This window comes from Prunus dulcis, chromosome 6, assembly GCF_902201215.1.
Source record: "Prunus dulcis chromosome 6, ALMONDv2, whole genome shotgun sequence".
NCBI lineage: Eukaryota > Viridiplantae > Streptophyta > Magnoliopsida > Rosales > Rosaceae > Prunus > Prunus dulcis.
Window position 1 is genome coordinate 19,745,561 of NC_047655.1, and position 16,427 is coordinate 19,761,987.

The 16,427-nt window shown below is 42.9% G+C and overlaps 2 protein-coding genes across 2 annotated transcripts in view; both read left to right on the forward strand.

The window, feature by feature from the left end:
* Window positions 1-15,950, forward strand: part of LOC117632041 (UDP-glycosyltransferase 91A1-like) — a 25,906-nt gene extending 9,956 nt beyond the window's left edge. Inside the window, exon 2 of the mRNA XM_034365413.1 lies at window positions 15,649-15,950. Coding sequence (XP_034221304.1) covers window positions 15,649-15,798 — 150 coding nt within the window. The 3' untranslated portion in view covers window positions 15,799-15,950. The remainder of the gene's footprint in view (window positions 1-15,648) is intronic.
* LOC117632042 (UDP-glycosyltransferase 91A1-like) lies at window positions 14,411-15,752 on the forward strand. Its single transcript, XM_034365414.1, has one exon. It carries the CDS (start codon window positions 14,466-14,468, stop codon window positions 15,351-15,353), a length of 888 nt encoding a protein of 295 aa, XP_034221305.1. The 5' UTR covers window positions 14,411-14,465; the 3' UTR covers window positions 15,354-15,752.
* Window positions 15,951-16,427: the final 477 nt, after the last annotated feature.

Genomic DNA, 16,427 nt, shown 5'->3' on the forward strand with positions numbered 1-16,427 from the left:
AGATTGTCCAAAAAAATTATTATGGATAATATAATCCTTTTGGTCTTCGAGGAGATGATCAAATTGAGCAAAAAAATTGTTTTACTCTGCGAAAATATATAAGTCGGGCTAGGGATCTGACTTTACTCACAACAAGAACAAGAGCCCTAGTTAACGTTATTGATCACCATGGGTTCCAATGATCAAAAGCTTCAACCTCAATTATATGATATGTCTATAATCTATGTTAGAAGTACAAAAGAAATCTTGTTGTTCTTGACTTATGGGTTGTAGTTATAGGAAGGAGGAAACGACATTCAAGATAAAAGACAGAAAGCAAAATTTCCAATTTGAACTTTAAAGATAAGAGACAAAGACTTGAAGACCATATGAATAAATACTCAGTTCAATTGAGCGCAAAAGGACACTATTTTCTTTAAAGACCATATGAATATATTAGCCCTTGTAGAAAAAAGAAAAAAAGGAAAAAAGAAGACAGGTATTATTGTCATTGTATCACTGTCACCTTGTGCTACTAGGTCCAATGGAAAAAGATGTTAAAACATTACGAAGATTCTTCTTCACTAGTTGTTAGCAAAATGTACGGTTAAAGGTACGAAAAATTCAGTTGAACACTAAGAGTATGCTGCACAAAAACTGACTTGAGCGTTGGAGTGACTTTTGTAGTTACTCACCCCATTTCCATCGTCCGTCCTCAGGAACGTCATCCGAAGTTCTCTTTCAACCAAGGAAGCGTGCGGATTTCAGTCAAGAACCTACAGAGGTATTTCTTCTTGAAAGAAATCCTGCTCTAACAGTTGGCGCCGTCTGTGGAAATTTTGCAAAATTAATCATAAATATGACTGAACCTGCACAGGGGACTCGAAACACCTTCGTCTCAGGGAATGCGATGTTCACTCCTTGACTCGGAAGCGCAAGGTCTAACGCCCAGGATGGGGAACCAAGCCTTGCTGTTATCCAGCTAGAGTGAGAATCATCATTTCGTTGCCTGAGAGAGTAGACCTGGAGTACTCCGTCCAATTAGACTTCCCCACTTCAAACAACATGGCAGAATACGAAGCCCTAGTGTTAAGACTCTAACTAGGTAGGATGCTTAGTTGTCTATAGCGACTCTCGCCTCATAGTCAGCCAGACAACTGAGGAATACGCGATTAAGGATGAACGAATGAGGGCATATTAACTGTTAGTAAAGGATCTAGCCAGCATGTTTGAAAAAATAGAGTTTGAACAAGTACCGAGAGAAATGAACGGTCAGACAGATCGCTTGGCCCACGCTGCATCAACATTGGTGGAAGACATGAGGGTCGGCCCGGTGGAGCTTTTATCGAATCCCAGTACCCAATTGATCTTGGAATTATGTAGATTGATGCCGAAGAAGAAACGTGGATGACTTTAATCATGAACTACCTCACGAAGGGAACCTAACCTGATGACCCAATCGAGACAAGAAAATTACGAATAAAGGCCGCAAGGTATACCTTTATAGATGATACATTTTTTCGTAAGTCTTTTTCAGGGCAATATCTTAGATGCCTCGATACAAGAAGCCGAATGGGTGCTAAAAGAAATACACCAAGGTACATGCGGGAACCACACAGGTGGGAGGAGCTTAGCCCAAAAAGCCCAAGGATATTTTTGGCCTTACATGGCAGGCGATGTAGAACAATTTTCATGAAAATGCTATAAATGTCAAAGGCATGCACCCATTATTAGACAACCAGCCGAGAAATTTGACCTTGTTGTAGGACCCTGGCCATTTGCCCGCTGGGGGATGGGCATTGTGGGACCACTTCCCACCGCAGTGGGGGGCAAGAAGTTCCTCTTTTTGGCCACTGACTACTCCACCAAGTGGGTGGAAGCCGAGGCTTACAAGACGGTGACCCAAACAGATGTGGTAAGATTCATATGGTGTAATATAATATGTTGCTTTGGGATACTGAGGAACATCGTGATTGACAATGGAACCCAGTCCGATAACTGTAAATTCAGAAGTTACTGCGAGAAAAAAAGGATCATTTAGCACTTCTTGTCATGAAGTTACTCTCAAGGAAACGGGCAAGCCAAGAAAACTAATCGTACGATCTTTGATTGCTTGAAGAGAAGCCTGGAACAACGCAAGGGCAAATGGTCAGAAGAACTGCCAAACATATTATGGGCATACCGCACTACCAAACGGAAATCAACTGGCGAAAGCCCTTTTTCCTTGGCTTATGGAACTGAAGCTGTAATCCCTACAAAAATTGGATTACCCACAGTCAGGACATTAGTGGTAAAGAGTAATTATAATGAGCAGCAGCTAGCTCACAGCCTTGACATGCTTGAAGAATAACGAGAAGCTGCAGCGTTACGACTTGCAAACTACCAGAACTAGGCAGCCAATTACTTCAATAAACGAGTACGGCAGAGAAAATTCAAAGTAGGTGAGTGGGTACTCAGAAAGGTAACAGAGAACACCAAGGACCTAAATTCAAGGAAATTTAGACGAGTACGGGAAGGACTGTACGAGGTACGGAAGCTTATGGAAAATGAGCTTATATGCTGAGGCATATCGAGCCCGGTCAATACGTACCACGCCCTTGGAATGCAACTCATCTGAGGAAGTATTTCATTTGATTTTATAGTTTTCATTTTTTGCTAATTTTTGAATTTTCCCTAAATTATTATCTATCATTCGATGCTTAATGGAACACATGTTTTCTTCACATGTGAAATGTTTGGTCGAAGGCCATGTCTGTTTAAATTAGCATCACCTGAATCCACGTGGTCGAAGACCTTGTAAATAAGAAAATGCATATGCTAATCCATGGGCACAAAATGTGCTTGACCAAAAGACTAAAAAGTACAATTGAAGATCGCAATAAAGACGTGGTCGGAGATCATGCATAAAGAAGTGATTGGAGATCATGCATAAAGAAGCGATTGGAGATCGCGCATAAAAAAGTGATCGAAGATTACGACATGATCAGGGACGATGACATGGTTAGAGATCAAGCAATATGATGAGGATATGCATGTGACAAGGTCGAAGACCGCATGATCAAACATAACAATAACATTAGGCCCTTATGACTATAAAAAGAAAAACATGAAATGTTCACAGGAAGAAAGGCTCCGAATTATTCAAGGCTGGAAAATACATAAACTATTGACTCTACAAGTGCGAACCCATAAGTAACATTGGCCAGTCTGATGGTAAGGGGAGACGATCCCAATCCACATAAGGATAAACCATTTTGGCCTTGGCATGGAAGTGGTGGATACCCTGTCTAAATCGGTTGCGTATGCCATCATAATGAGCGGCTGACTCGGAGCGATATGCATCAGCAAGATCACTGAGGAGGCGAGTCACTTGGGCACTGACACATGCCAGATTCTTCTTGAGTAAGTCCAGTTCCACCAACAACATGTTATGATTGGAGTGACAAGAGCAGCGAAGAACGCGAGATAGACTAGCTTCATCCTGCGCCCTTCTAACAAAGTAAGGATGACTCGCATTTGTGGTGTTCTTTCTCATAGTAGCCTTTCCTTCATCTCTGGTATTACTAGATCGGGACCTGGACCCACAGAACGAATTGGGGACTGCAGAGTAATCTGAAACATTCACTGGAGAGTCGGCAGAAGAATTCTTATAGCATATCTCAATGATTCCGTTAGGACTCTTGGAATCTCACTTCGGGGACTCCCTCCTTGACAAAGACGAAGTCCTCCCCCTCGGAGAGTCTCTTTTCTTTGGAACATCTGTGCAAAGGCGGAAGTGGAGCTTTAGCTTGCATCTATGAGCCATGAGTGAGATATGTATGTTCACCTAAAAACCAAATTACTCTTTATATAGATGCTTACCCAGAGACATAGCTCACTAAAGGATGCCTGATAAGGTCAAATTTGGAGACGATAGGATATCCAATCCCTTGCTTTTTGAATTTGAAAATGGCGATTCACCCTAGGAAGATCTTGGCCAAGTTTGAAAGACCATCACGCTAAGCCTCAGGTACTTACGTTAGGGTTAAAACTCAAATAAAGTGGATAACTGATAAAGTGAGCCAGGAATTCTGAGAACGGACCCAAGATAATTGAGTATATCAAAACAAAGACAAAATCGAAAAGAAAATACAACAAGTAGTGAATGAAACAAAGCAACCTAGGGCACATCAACAAATGGGTCAGGAACGGCCTCCGAGATAGGCCCAGCACAGGTGGAAAATCTAGCAAGTGAGATGAAGCCCGTAAATCCAAGGACGGGCCCAGTACTAGCAATAGATGATGCAACATTAGCGCTAGGGATAATGGTCCCAATCGACCCAGAGGGGGTTGGCTCATGAAAGGCTGCTGGTAGGGTCCTGCGATGGGGATGTAATCCGTCGGAGGACGATCACTAGGGTGCATACCCTGAAATAGTTCGTAGTCAGTGGGATCAAATTCCAACTCATCGTCATAGTTATCTGGGCCCGCCACAAACCGGTGCTCAGGGAGCTGTTGACCTTGAACCTAATCATATCTGAATTGCCTGGCCACCTCGACCCTAATCTGATTGGTGTTGGCTTGATACTCATCATCCCTATTGCGTGCAGCATCCGCTAGCACTTGCTTAAGGCAGTCAACCTCTATCAGTATAGTGCTTTGGCTGCTTCTCAAGTTTTGCAATTTTCTCCGCTGCTGTTCAAGCTCAGTCTCACATTCCTTGATGTGATTCCCGCTAAGTTCGAGGGTTGCTGTCTTTTCGCATATCTAGCGGCTCATAACCTGAAACCTCGCCATTTTCATGTTGCAAATTCCAACCATCTGCGAGAAATAAGAAAGTGAGCATTAAACATGCAACTATGATAGGACATGGCAATAGGATGACGCCAGCACAAATCCCAAACGTTATTGTACCGTGTTCAAGCACTGTGATTGGTAGCCCTACATCTGTTCGTCGGTCATGGTTGTGAAGTCGTTCTTGCCCAATGAGCTAGCAGGAGTGGGGACACAAGGGACTTGTTGAGGTTGGGACGGTGTACTCGAAGTGGATACATTAGGTGAACCCAAACCCAAAACGACCTGTGAAGCATGACGGGATTTCTTCGTAGACCCGAAAGGCTCGGGCTCTTTTCTCGGTCTCCTTTCCCTAAGGCCTGGAACCGACAATGAGCATGGCGCTGACATATTTGACTGATCAGACTCAGACCCGGATGTGCAGTTCTCGGAGTTGTTGTCCTGAGCTAACTCAGCCTCCCTTTCTTGAAAGCTGGCCTGGATAAGAGATGCTGAATAGTCTACTCCGCAGAGGTTTGAATCAGCTAAAATAAACGAGAGGTAAGTCGCCGTACGACGAGCAGTGGGGAGACAAATGAGAGTCGCAGGATTGACCAAGAGTGTGATATCCTACCCATGACTTGCCAAGTTCTCCTCAAACCAAGGGATCTGGTCCTCGGGAATGAGATACCTTTTGTCCGAAGGAAGTACTGCCAAAAGAAGAGGTTAGTTAGACTCACAAAAACAAAATAATCTATATTTCATAGAAATAAATATGTATACCAGGTTTTGGGTCAAACGCCGACGGGATAGGCATGTTAGATGTAACACCCCGACCCCAAATTTAACCATTATATAAATTATTTATTTATTAAGGGCATTTTGGTCATATTCTTAACCGGAGAGAGTTTGGGGTAGTGACTGGTATTTTTGGATAGGTCGTACTGAGACGAGTTCATAGACATGTAGTGGGCTCGAATCGGAGTTGTAACGAGAGAGATATGGTCAAAAGAAACCCAGTGGCACAACCGTAAATATTTCAAAATGGGATTTTTTTATAAAAATCTGGTTTCTCTCTCTCTCTCTCTCTCTCTCTCTCTCTCCCGCGATCTCTCTCCCTCTCCCGTCGGCCCTCTCTCTCTCTCTCCTCGTATCTCCGGCCACCGGCCGCGGCTGCGGTCGGGACCGGTGCCAAAAGGACCGGCTCGGCCTCGGCGTCACGACCCAGCCCTCCCCCGAGATCGGCCGCCGCTCCAGCCGCCGGAAAATGGCGATTTTCGCCCGAAACTTCGCCGGCTCCGATCTCCCTCCTCCGGCCGCCATTTCTGGCGATCAAGGTATGGAAATTCATCCCCTCTGCATGTTTCTAGCTGATGGTTGGGTAGGAATTGATCGATTTGTAGCGTAGACAATTCGATTTTCGAATTGAAATTTGGCCGAACTTCGGCCGCCGTGATCGGCCATTTTCGGCCACTTTTTGGGGGTTGTCCAAGAACAAAAGTGACTCCAAATAGGGTGTTTTACCTAGGGTAGGAGTTTGGAGTCTCGGTTCCAAGATTTTTCGACGGACCGTAATCGCTTTGGACACCCGGTCTGCCCGCGCTTGTGGCGTCGCGTGGGCGAGGGTGGCGGCGTGTATCTGGGCAGTTTTGAGGTCCTCGTGCCGTCACGAGCGCGTAGGATTTCGCGGATCTCAATTCGGACGTCGTTTGACTATCGAACGGATATCGCCTATCGGGCGTTATCCGGGTTCGATAGGTTGGGACCGTCGGATGGTCCCAAATTTAATATATGTTAATCTGGGTAATTCTAGGATCGTGTAGGAATTCACGGATCGTGAATCGGAGCCCCGGATGTTCCGATTCAATAATTTAAAGTTTATATTTTATATTAACCGTTAGATCGTGCGATCGTGAGCGATCCGACCGTCCGATCTGAACCAAACTTGCAGGACGAGTGTCCTAAATGTTATAGAACCCATAGGAACTTCCTTATCGGAATTTGGAGGTCGTAGGTCCCGTGGGCCCGTTTGACCAGGGTTAGGGTAGTTTGACCCTTGGTCGACCGGGAGTCTCCCGGAGTAATCTCACCTTCCCAGGGGGATTATCTGGTGCTAGACTATTGTTGGGGTTACGCAATATTAGAATATTGGTATATTTATATAATTAGAATTACACGTTTGTACAAGGGTACAAGCGTCTAGAAGGTCAGTTTGAGTGCTATATGCACTACCTTAAGTACTTTCCCGGATTTTGGTTTCACTACAAGCACCACCAAGTGAAAGTCAGGTCTCACGTGGCGTAGGTTATCCGGCGTTGAGACAGGCCCCATACGTGGCGTTGGTTGTACCGGCGTATGGGGAGATATTGTAGTATTATGTTGAGGTCGCACGTGGCGTAGGTTATCCGGCGTGTCGACAGGCCCCATACGTGGCGTTGGTTGTACCGGCGTATGGGGAGTTATGTGATATGATGTTGAGGTCCCGCGTGGCGTAGGTTATCCGGCGTTGGGACAGGCCCCATACGTGGCGTTGGTTGTACCGGCGTATGGGGAGTTATGTGATGTGACGTGTAGGTCTCACGTGGCGTAGGTTATCCGGCGTTGAGACAGACCCCATACGTGGCGTTGGTTGTACCGGCGTATGGGGAGATCATGGGGAATACAGAGAAATGAAATGAGATATCGCCTAAGTGTGGAATTGGGTTTTACGGAAGAACTACGTGTGGCTTGATCCCTCCAGGAGGGTACGTAGGCAGCCTAAGGTCATTAGGTGCAGCCACAGACTAAATGTTAGTCTTAATTTGTATTTGAATCGTTTGGTAGTTGGTTGAGAATTTTTGGAAGGCCGAAGGCCATTTATGTAAATTGCATGAATTTATATTGTGCATGCTGCCAGTTGGGAATATAAATTGTGTTTTTATGCAGGTATAAATTTTGGGAAATGTCCAATTTATAGGGGAGACTCTGCCGAAATTTCGGCAGAAAGTCTCGGTCTTTAGTAAGTGGGCCCGGCATCGGGGTGATGTCAGGAATTCCAAAGGATTCGTCACGGATTTTGGAAAAATTTGGGGCGGGTCCTTTCATTAGACATCTTAGGCACCGCCTACTCCCCAGTAATTAAGAGAGGGTGGTTTTTTCAGTACTTGGTGGAAGTGGGCTTACAAGAGAATATCTTTTTATCAGACCCAGATGTAAAAAAGAAATAATGACTTCCCCCCTAACATAAGCCAAGTCGTAGAGGTAAATGAAATCCTTAAAGCTAAGGGACACACCCCACTTCAAACCAACGGCTAGAAACCCAGATATGAGAAGGTAAGAATTCGAGTTTAGTTGCATGGGGTGTAGGCCCAAGAAGAGCAGGAGCATATGAAAGAGGGGATGAAGTGGAAACTTAACATGCTCTAAGTAGGCCGGTGAGAGAATTAAGAGGCCCCGAGGGATACTGGCACCAGTGTACATATCTGACCCCAAAGGAAGATGATCGATCCCCACATTGTCGGGAACATATCATTTAGTGCGAGTCTTAAGTATCTCGTAGCTCGGTGGGGCACCACTAGATTTGGGCCGAATCCCATGGTTCGACATGAAAATAGCAAAGATGAAAATAGTACTTACTAGGTGGTGGCAAGAACAAGAGCCCTTCGACGGAGTTCTCAAACGCACATAACACTTTCCTCTCCCTTTGCGTCTAGAGCTTATATATGGAGAAGAAAAACAGAGTATAAACAGTTTTACGAATAAATGTACCCCTATCGATCGACCTTTTATAGCAGGGGGTGAAGATTGGGAAAATAATTCATAAAAGTCATGGGAAGAAGCTTTTCAAAAGCAAAGATAAGGTTTGATGTGGCAAGCTCGAATATTTGCCTTAGGCTATGGCAACAAAACCTGGTCTGATATAACTAATCGAAATTATTTCTACGCAACGCATGTGCTTCCCTGACAGGAAGCTGCATGCATTTAGACAAAAGACAAAGAAGAGCAACAGATGTAAGCAATAAGTGGTGCAAGGTAGTAAGTACACCTACGGAGCTAGGCATGTTCACCCTTTCACACAAAGAGTAGATCATGGACCACTTGGGAGTCGATGAAAATGAAAAGGATACGCTGAAGGCATATGGAGTCCAAGAGGTCAGCCAACTGAAAAAAAAGAAGAAGAAAGGTCATGAACACCTTGGGTCAGTTGAGAAACCGAAGGGTCACGGGTCTAGAAGGACAGCTCAGGGGTGTTGGGGTGTCATGGACTGCTTAAGCGCAAAAGAAAGAAAGAAAGATAGAAAAAGGTCGTGGATACCTTGGATCAATTGAGAAACCGAAGGTGCACGGGTCCAGAAGGACAACTCAGGGGTATTGGGGCCTACATAGACGGCTCAAGCGCAAGAAAAAAGGAAAAAAGGAAAGAAAAAAAAGGTTGTGAACATCTTGGATCAGTTGAGAAACAGAAGGTGCACAGGTCCGGAAGGACAGCTCAAGGGTATTGGGGCCCGCGTGGAAGGCTCAAGCGCAAGAAGAAAAAAAAGGTCACAGACACCTTGGATCAGTTGAGGAACCAAAGGCCCACGGGTTTGGAAGGGCAACTCAAGGGTATTGGAGTCCGTCTGGGATCGGTTAGCAAAAAGAAACAAAGAAGCATGAGGCCCACCAGATCGGCTGAAGCCTAAAACTAAGTGCACCCCAATCTATTTGGGATCGGCTAGCAAAGGGAAAGCAAGGAGCATGGGCCCCACCAAATCGGCAAAAGCTTAAAACCAAGTGCACCTCAACTGGGGTCCATTTGGGATCGACTAGCAAAGAGAAAGCAAGGAGCATGGGGCCCATCGGATCGGCAAAAGCTTAAAACCAAGCGCACCCTAACTAGGGTCCATTTGGGATCGGTCAGCAAAGAGAAAAACGAGCATGGGCCCACGGATCAGTTGCAGTGCAAAGGAAAATAAGAGAAATTTGGATGGGACCCTTCTGGGATTGTCTGGAGTGTGAAAAGTTCAAAACTGTTGAGGCCATGTGGGATCGGCAGAGGTGCAGAAATCCAAAATAAAGAAAAGGGTCCACTTGAGCATGGGATCGGCCGTCTTGGATACTCCACATGGGGATAACAGTCTACAGTTGAAACTTGAAAAGTTAGCATGGGTTGGTAATAGTCCAATAGGAATCATATTTTTGGGTTTGACCAGCAAGCCCAAGAAAGAAAATGTATGGCTTATTTGGGCTCAGCTGCCCATCATGACGTCATGCGCTCAATTTGAAGAAATTTGGTTTTAAAGTCTCACTTAAATCATTTTTCCCTCTCCACCCGCGAAGCCTGTAGATGGGAAAAAAAAGGGGGGCACTGTTGGGACCAAATCTCACGTCATGGCTTGACCCATATGCCACAACTAAAAGACGTGGGATGATCGAACTTCCCTCCCGCTGGAGAAGTGCAGAGCGAGGGAGACACAAATCAGTTATCTGATCCCATTACCATGAAGTGGAGGATGGGATGCGCAAAGCTAGGAAAGTGGGGCTAAACCCAAGAACTCGAAGCGCTATAAAAACCCGGCTGGACCTCCAGCAAAGGTACGAAAAATTCAATTGAACACTAAGAGTACGCTGCATAAACACTGACTTGAGCGTCAGAGTGACTTTTGCAGGTACTCACCCCATTTCCATTGTTCGTCATCGGGAACGTAATCTAAAGTTCTCTTTCAACCAAGGAAGCGTGCGGACTTCAGTCAAGAATATGTAGAGGTATTTCTTCTTGAAAGAAATCCTGCTCCAACACACCCTCAATCTCTCTACAACTTCGAATCAAATAGACTTGACAACCTTGGACCGTCAACTTCACACGAAACAAATCCGAAACACCGGAAGCGTTTTTTTTCATGGCGTCAAACAATTTCTTGGCCTCAAAAGACCTAAAAACCAAATTTGAAAGGAAAGGGATCCATTCGGGAGGGACAGTGAAGTGCTCTGGTAGTGGTCTAACACCATAGCGATATAGTCCCTCCAGTGATGTTGGTCCAATAAAACGTAGAGTGGATGCATTGAAAATACTGAAATGTGCTCTTGAAATGCCTGGGCTAGAAGCTATAAGTGGTAGCCCGTGAGGGGCAAAGTCTTGAATAATCCAATCCGGCTTGTGAGTTTGTGGGAAATTGGAAATACCTTGTTCGAGTCCATCATGAGCTATTTTGAGGTATGGGATTATGTTGTATGGCACGTCCATAGTGGCCTCTGCATTCTCTGACAGATTTTGGCAGCGGGATCTGCACTAAATTGATCAAAGGGGTTAAGTGTTGAGGGATTTTGGGGAGGCGTTGGATGTTTCGTGGGGTGGATATGAAGGAAACTTTGTGACCTTTTCGAGCTACGTGCTTGGCAACCTCAAAAAATGGAATTATGTGACCAAAGGCCAACCATGGAAACAAGTCTATGTGAAGCTTCTTAGGCTCAGCTGTGGAGCTCATGGTGGTGGAGGTGCTCATATTATGGGCGCAACTTGTAGGACATGATCATGCATTGATTTATAGTCTATAGTTACGGTTCTCGTCGGAAGCCTTTGTATTAGTTTTGGTTTTTTATTTGTTCTTTTTATTGTAATGGTCTAAAGTGATCTGAATTAGACTCTCTTGTTAGTCCATGACATGTGTGGCACTGTTTCCTCTCCTGGGTTTGTCCCACGAGGTTGTCCTAGGAAGGTTTTAACAAGACCACTGTATCATGTCGTTCTTTGTATGTCTTTGATTCTATAAATGAATTTTCTTTCTCATAAAAAAAAAAGGCACATTAAATGCACATGATAATTTTGCGTTGAGATGATACAAATAGAATTATTGAATGGATAAATTTTTATGGAACTATGTACCAATTGTCTATCTAATATTTAGTATATATACTTCATGGCATGTATATTTTAAATCATAAATAGAGAAATTTAGAAATATGAGAGAATATGAATGGATGTAAGATCAACTAGTCCCTCCTAATCAATCTAATTTCTAAAATAGCAAACAGAATTGGATTAGTTTTTCAGTCATGTGTGCATGATGAGCTGAATGATTCCTTTAGGTAGTAGTCAATTCTTAGTTAACCAAATTCACACACTCAATTCAAGGCCTCTCTCAAACTGATGTAGCAACCAAGTGAACAGACAACTGCTCGCTTTAGTCGTCTTCATCCATTCATTATGCAATAGCTAAAGACCAAAATAAGACGTTTTCTATTTGAACTCTGCTAACTTCACACTATTGGGTGTTCTTAGGGTTAGGGCTCCACACAATAAATATGTTTAACTAGTTTTGTATGAGGAAACTGAAAAATAATTCTTATCTTACTATGTATTCTGTGGATCATTGTATAATCCTAGAAAATATTTTCTTATGGCTCAACTAGCAACCAAGTGAACAGACAACTGCTCGCTCTTCATCCATTCATTATGCAATAGCTAAAGACAAAAAATAAGACGTTTTCTATTTTAACTATGCAAATATATAACTTCACACATTTTGGGTGACGTGGAGCACGTGTGGCCGTTGGACTTTCACACATGGGCAACTTGGCTCTGATACCATGTTAGAATAGCAATATTGAACAGAATTTTATTAACTGAGAGAATCGGAGAATCTTAGGAGAAGAATTGATGTATTCATTCATTGATTACTCAACACAGTACAGTGATGGTTTTTATACTAGCTTGTCAAAGCTTTGTGTACACGTTTCTAATAACCCCTTAACCTCTCTAACTTCTTTAACAGAGCACTAACTCTTTTGCTAAATCTGCCTAACAGTCTTAACCATATTTCAACAACTCTCTTCTTCAATCTTCTGACATGTGGCAGAATTAGGACCTTTGACATCTTTACACTTAGGTCTCCACCAGTGAAGGTCGAAGGATTCCAGGAATTGATGGATGGAGATGCTTCATCAAAACATGATTCAGACGAAAAGAGGCTGACCTCCCCACCTGTTCTGACCCTCGCACTGTTAAAGTTTGATGATACTAAATAGTAGAAATATTTTCTTATGGCTCTGAGGAAATGATTAACTAAACGGGTCGAGTTAGTGTTGAGTACCATCTGGCAGGTTAATATCAAGCCCTTTAAGGCCTCTTTAATTTTCCCTCGTGGATTCTCAGTTCCCACCCAAATAGTCCCACTAACTTGACCATCTCCACGAATTACCCTTCTTGCAGAACACCGTACTGGTATCTAATTTGTTGACCTTTCTCTCCCATTTGATTGGGTTGTTGTTTTGGAGGCTCATTAATTCGAATGTACAATGTTCTCTTAAGTAAAGAGAAAAGAATGCACATACTTCCATTTAATTTGGTGTCTAGGATTGGATGAGTCACTAAATCTAAGGTATATTGAAGGAGGAAATGAAAGTAGAGGTGAATGATTTTCCAACTTGGGGAAATTATGAGGGATAAGTTTGTTATAAGGTGTTGTCATCGTACCATTTTGCGGGAATTAAATGAGATAAGTTTTCTTCATAAGTGATCTCTCTTCTACTTTCAACTTGGTCAAAAAAAATTCATTTCTTTCTTTATAACATACTTTAAATATAGGGAGTTATCCAATTTAATCCAATACTAAGCACAAAGGAGTCCACAAGTTTGGTTAGAAATCAGAGTACGTAGGTCAAGTTTGGATCCCTTTCAAGATAAGAGAAAAATCTTATATAATAAAACTCTTTCTTCCCCTCCCTTTCCTTTTCAAGATCAGAATAGTGGCTGCACAGTGCCCTTTAGGAAAAGCCACCATAATCAGTGTGCTTTGTTGGCGAGGCACACCATTAAAAATGGTGTCAATTGATTAGTTTTTTACCAGTGCATCCAATTTCGTTTGAAAAAAATTTCAGTATCCATTAATTTTGATTCGGAATGAAAATTCTGCAGTCGTTAATTTTTGAACTCTCCTCGCATTATTGGTCATTTATGTCGAGTCTAACTATTTTCCGTCCAAAATAATCACGTGGCACATACATGATCAAAATTTCAGAGGCAAACTGGACTTTTCGGAGCCAAAATTAAGTACCAAAAATTTTACGAAACAAAAACTCAAAAATAGAAAAAGGAAATACTTTAGTTAAATAAGATAAAAGATTAATTATTAAACACAAGTCTGCTATCCTCTCCGCCAATGTCTTCTCTCTCCCTCCCTCCCTCCCTCCCCTCCTATTGTCAAAAGTAAAGTCCCAGAATTTTCATTGTCCGGGTTAACTCCCTCTGTGCCATGATATTCATTGATGGTGAAGTGAACCAGAGCCATAGGAATTTTTCTATGGGACCATAGCTATCAATTTTTTTTGGTCCCAATAAATCTAACCGCGTGGATCATAATTTAACTCCTTTTTCTTTGCGCGAGTGTTATTTATTTATTAGCTGGATGGTGGTCCTTTTTGGCCCACGAATTGTATTTCTTCACACTATTCAGAGGTGATAAATTTAATTTTTTTTTTTAAAAAGCTTGCTAAAAATATGTTTACACTGCAAAAAAGAAAAGAAAAGAAAAGAAAAATCTTATTAGCTTTAGAGGAGCAATTATTTGAGCCCTAATAATTGTATCTTGCTGGTCTTCGTACGTCTTTCATATCTGCAAACGACAAAAGACTTTATACAGATTGATTGTTTCCCAACGAAAAGGTAGAACACATTTGTCGAGCAGCCTCTCTGTGTGGATGTATATATACAAGTAGGGCTAGGGATATGACTCTACTCACAACAAGAACAAAAGCCCTAGATAACATTATTGAACATCATGGATTCCAATGATCCAAAGCTTCACATAGCGATGTTCCCATGGCTAGCCTTTGGCTACATGATCCCATACCTAGAGCTTGCCAAGCTCATTGCCCAAAAAGGCCACCAAATCTTCTTCATCTCCACTCCAAGAAACATCGAACGTCTCCCACAGCTCCCTCCGAATCTCTCGTCGTTAATCACCTTCGTCAAGCTCCCGCTGCCCCGCGTAGATGACGACTTCCCAGAAGCCGCGGAGGCCACCACAGACCTACCTCAGAACAAAGTCATGAAGCTTAAGAATGCCTATGATGCTCTCCAACAACCCCTCACTCATTTCCTAGAATCTTCCAACCCAGATTGGCTACTCTTCGATTTTGCAGCTTATTGGGCCCCAACTACTGCCCGTAACCTTGGCATACCATGTGCATTCTTTAGCATATTCATCGGAGCATGCTTAGTTTTCCTCGGGCCCACTTCCCCGGAAATATCTCCGGATTATCGTAAGAACCCGGAGGATTACACGGTCCCACCCAAGTGGGTCCCCTTCCCGTCCAACGTTGCATTTCGTTTGTTTGAGGTTGGCAAAGTTTACATCGACAGCATTACTGGCGACGAAAGCAATGTTTCAGATGTTTATCGGAACATGGAGGGGATGAGGGGCTGTGATATAATTGCAATAAGAGGTTGCATGGAATTTGACACTGAATGGCTGCGTTTATTACAAGATATTCACCGGAAACAGGTTTTACTGGTTGGTCAACTTCCCACTACAAATTATGAGGAGAATGATAGATGGGGGTCAATGAGCCAGTGGTTGGACCGAAAACCGAAAGCATCGGTTGTGTACGTGGCTTTTGGGAGTGAGGCCATGCCGAGCCAAGAGGAAATTACTAGGATAGCCTAAGGGTTAGAGCAGTCTGCGCTGCCATTTATTTGGGTGTTGAGAACCAATCTGGTTAAGTTGCCTGAGGGTTTTGAGCAAAGGATAGAAGGGCGTGGACTGGTTTGCAGGAGCTGCGCCCCGCAGTTGAAGATTTTGGGTCATGACTCGGTTGGGGTGTTCCTGAGTCACTCCGGTTGGAGCTCGGTGGTGGAGGCGTTTGACTTTTGGTAGAGCTCTTGTGTTGTTGACCATGTCCAATGACCAAGGGTTGAATGCAAAGTTTACCAGCGACTCGGTGGCTGAGTTGCTCAAGTTGGTGATAGAGATGGAGGAGGGGAAGATTTACAGAGACAAGGCTAAGGAGTTGAAGCCGTTGTTTGGAGATAGAAAAAAGCAAGACATGTACGTGCATAATTTTCTAGAATATCTTAAAGCTCATGCACGAAATGCTTCCAAGAAGGTCTAGACTCTAGACTACCCAATGCTTCCAACAAGGTACATTATATGCATGTGATAATATCTCGTTAAGATGATACAAATATAATTAGTCGATGGATAAATTTGTATGAAAATACGTATCTCGTATTGTATTTAGTGGATGTACTTTTTGGCATGTGTGTATTTTAAATCATGAATTGAGAAAGTCAGAAATATGATAGAATGAATGGATATAAATTATAAAGTCCTTCCTAATCAATCTAATTTCTTTCAAAAAAAAAAAAATGCAGAATTGGATTAGTTTTTCAGTCATGTGAGTGATGATGAGTTGAATGATTCTAGTTGTAATTCTTAGTTAACCAAATTCACACGCTCACTTCAAGGCCTCTGAAACTCAACTAGCAACCAATTGACAATCTCAATTATGTCGTCGGTAGCCTCTACTAATTTTACTAATAGGGTTAAACTTGAAGACCATATGAATAAATAATCATTTCAATTGAGCTTAAAGACACAAATATTTGTGTTTGTTGTAAATAGCCACGATGCAACCACATTTTAATTGTCAGTTTTCTTTATAGGAGTTTTCATTGCTTATTGTCAATAAATTTGTTTAACTATTTTTATATGAGGAAAATGAATAATTCTTATCTTACT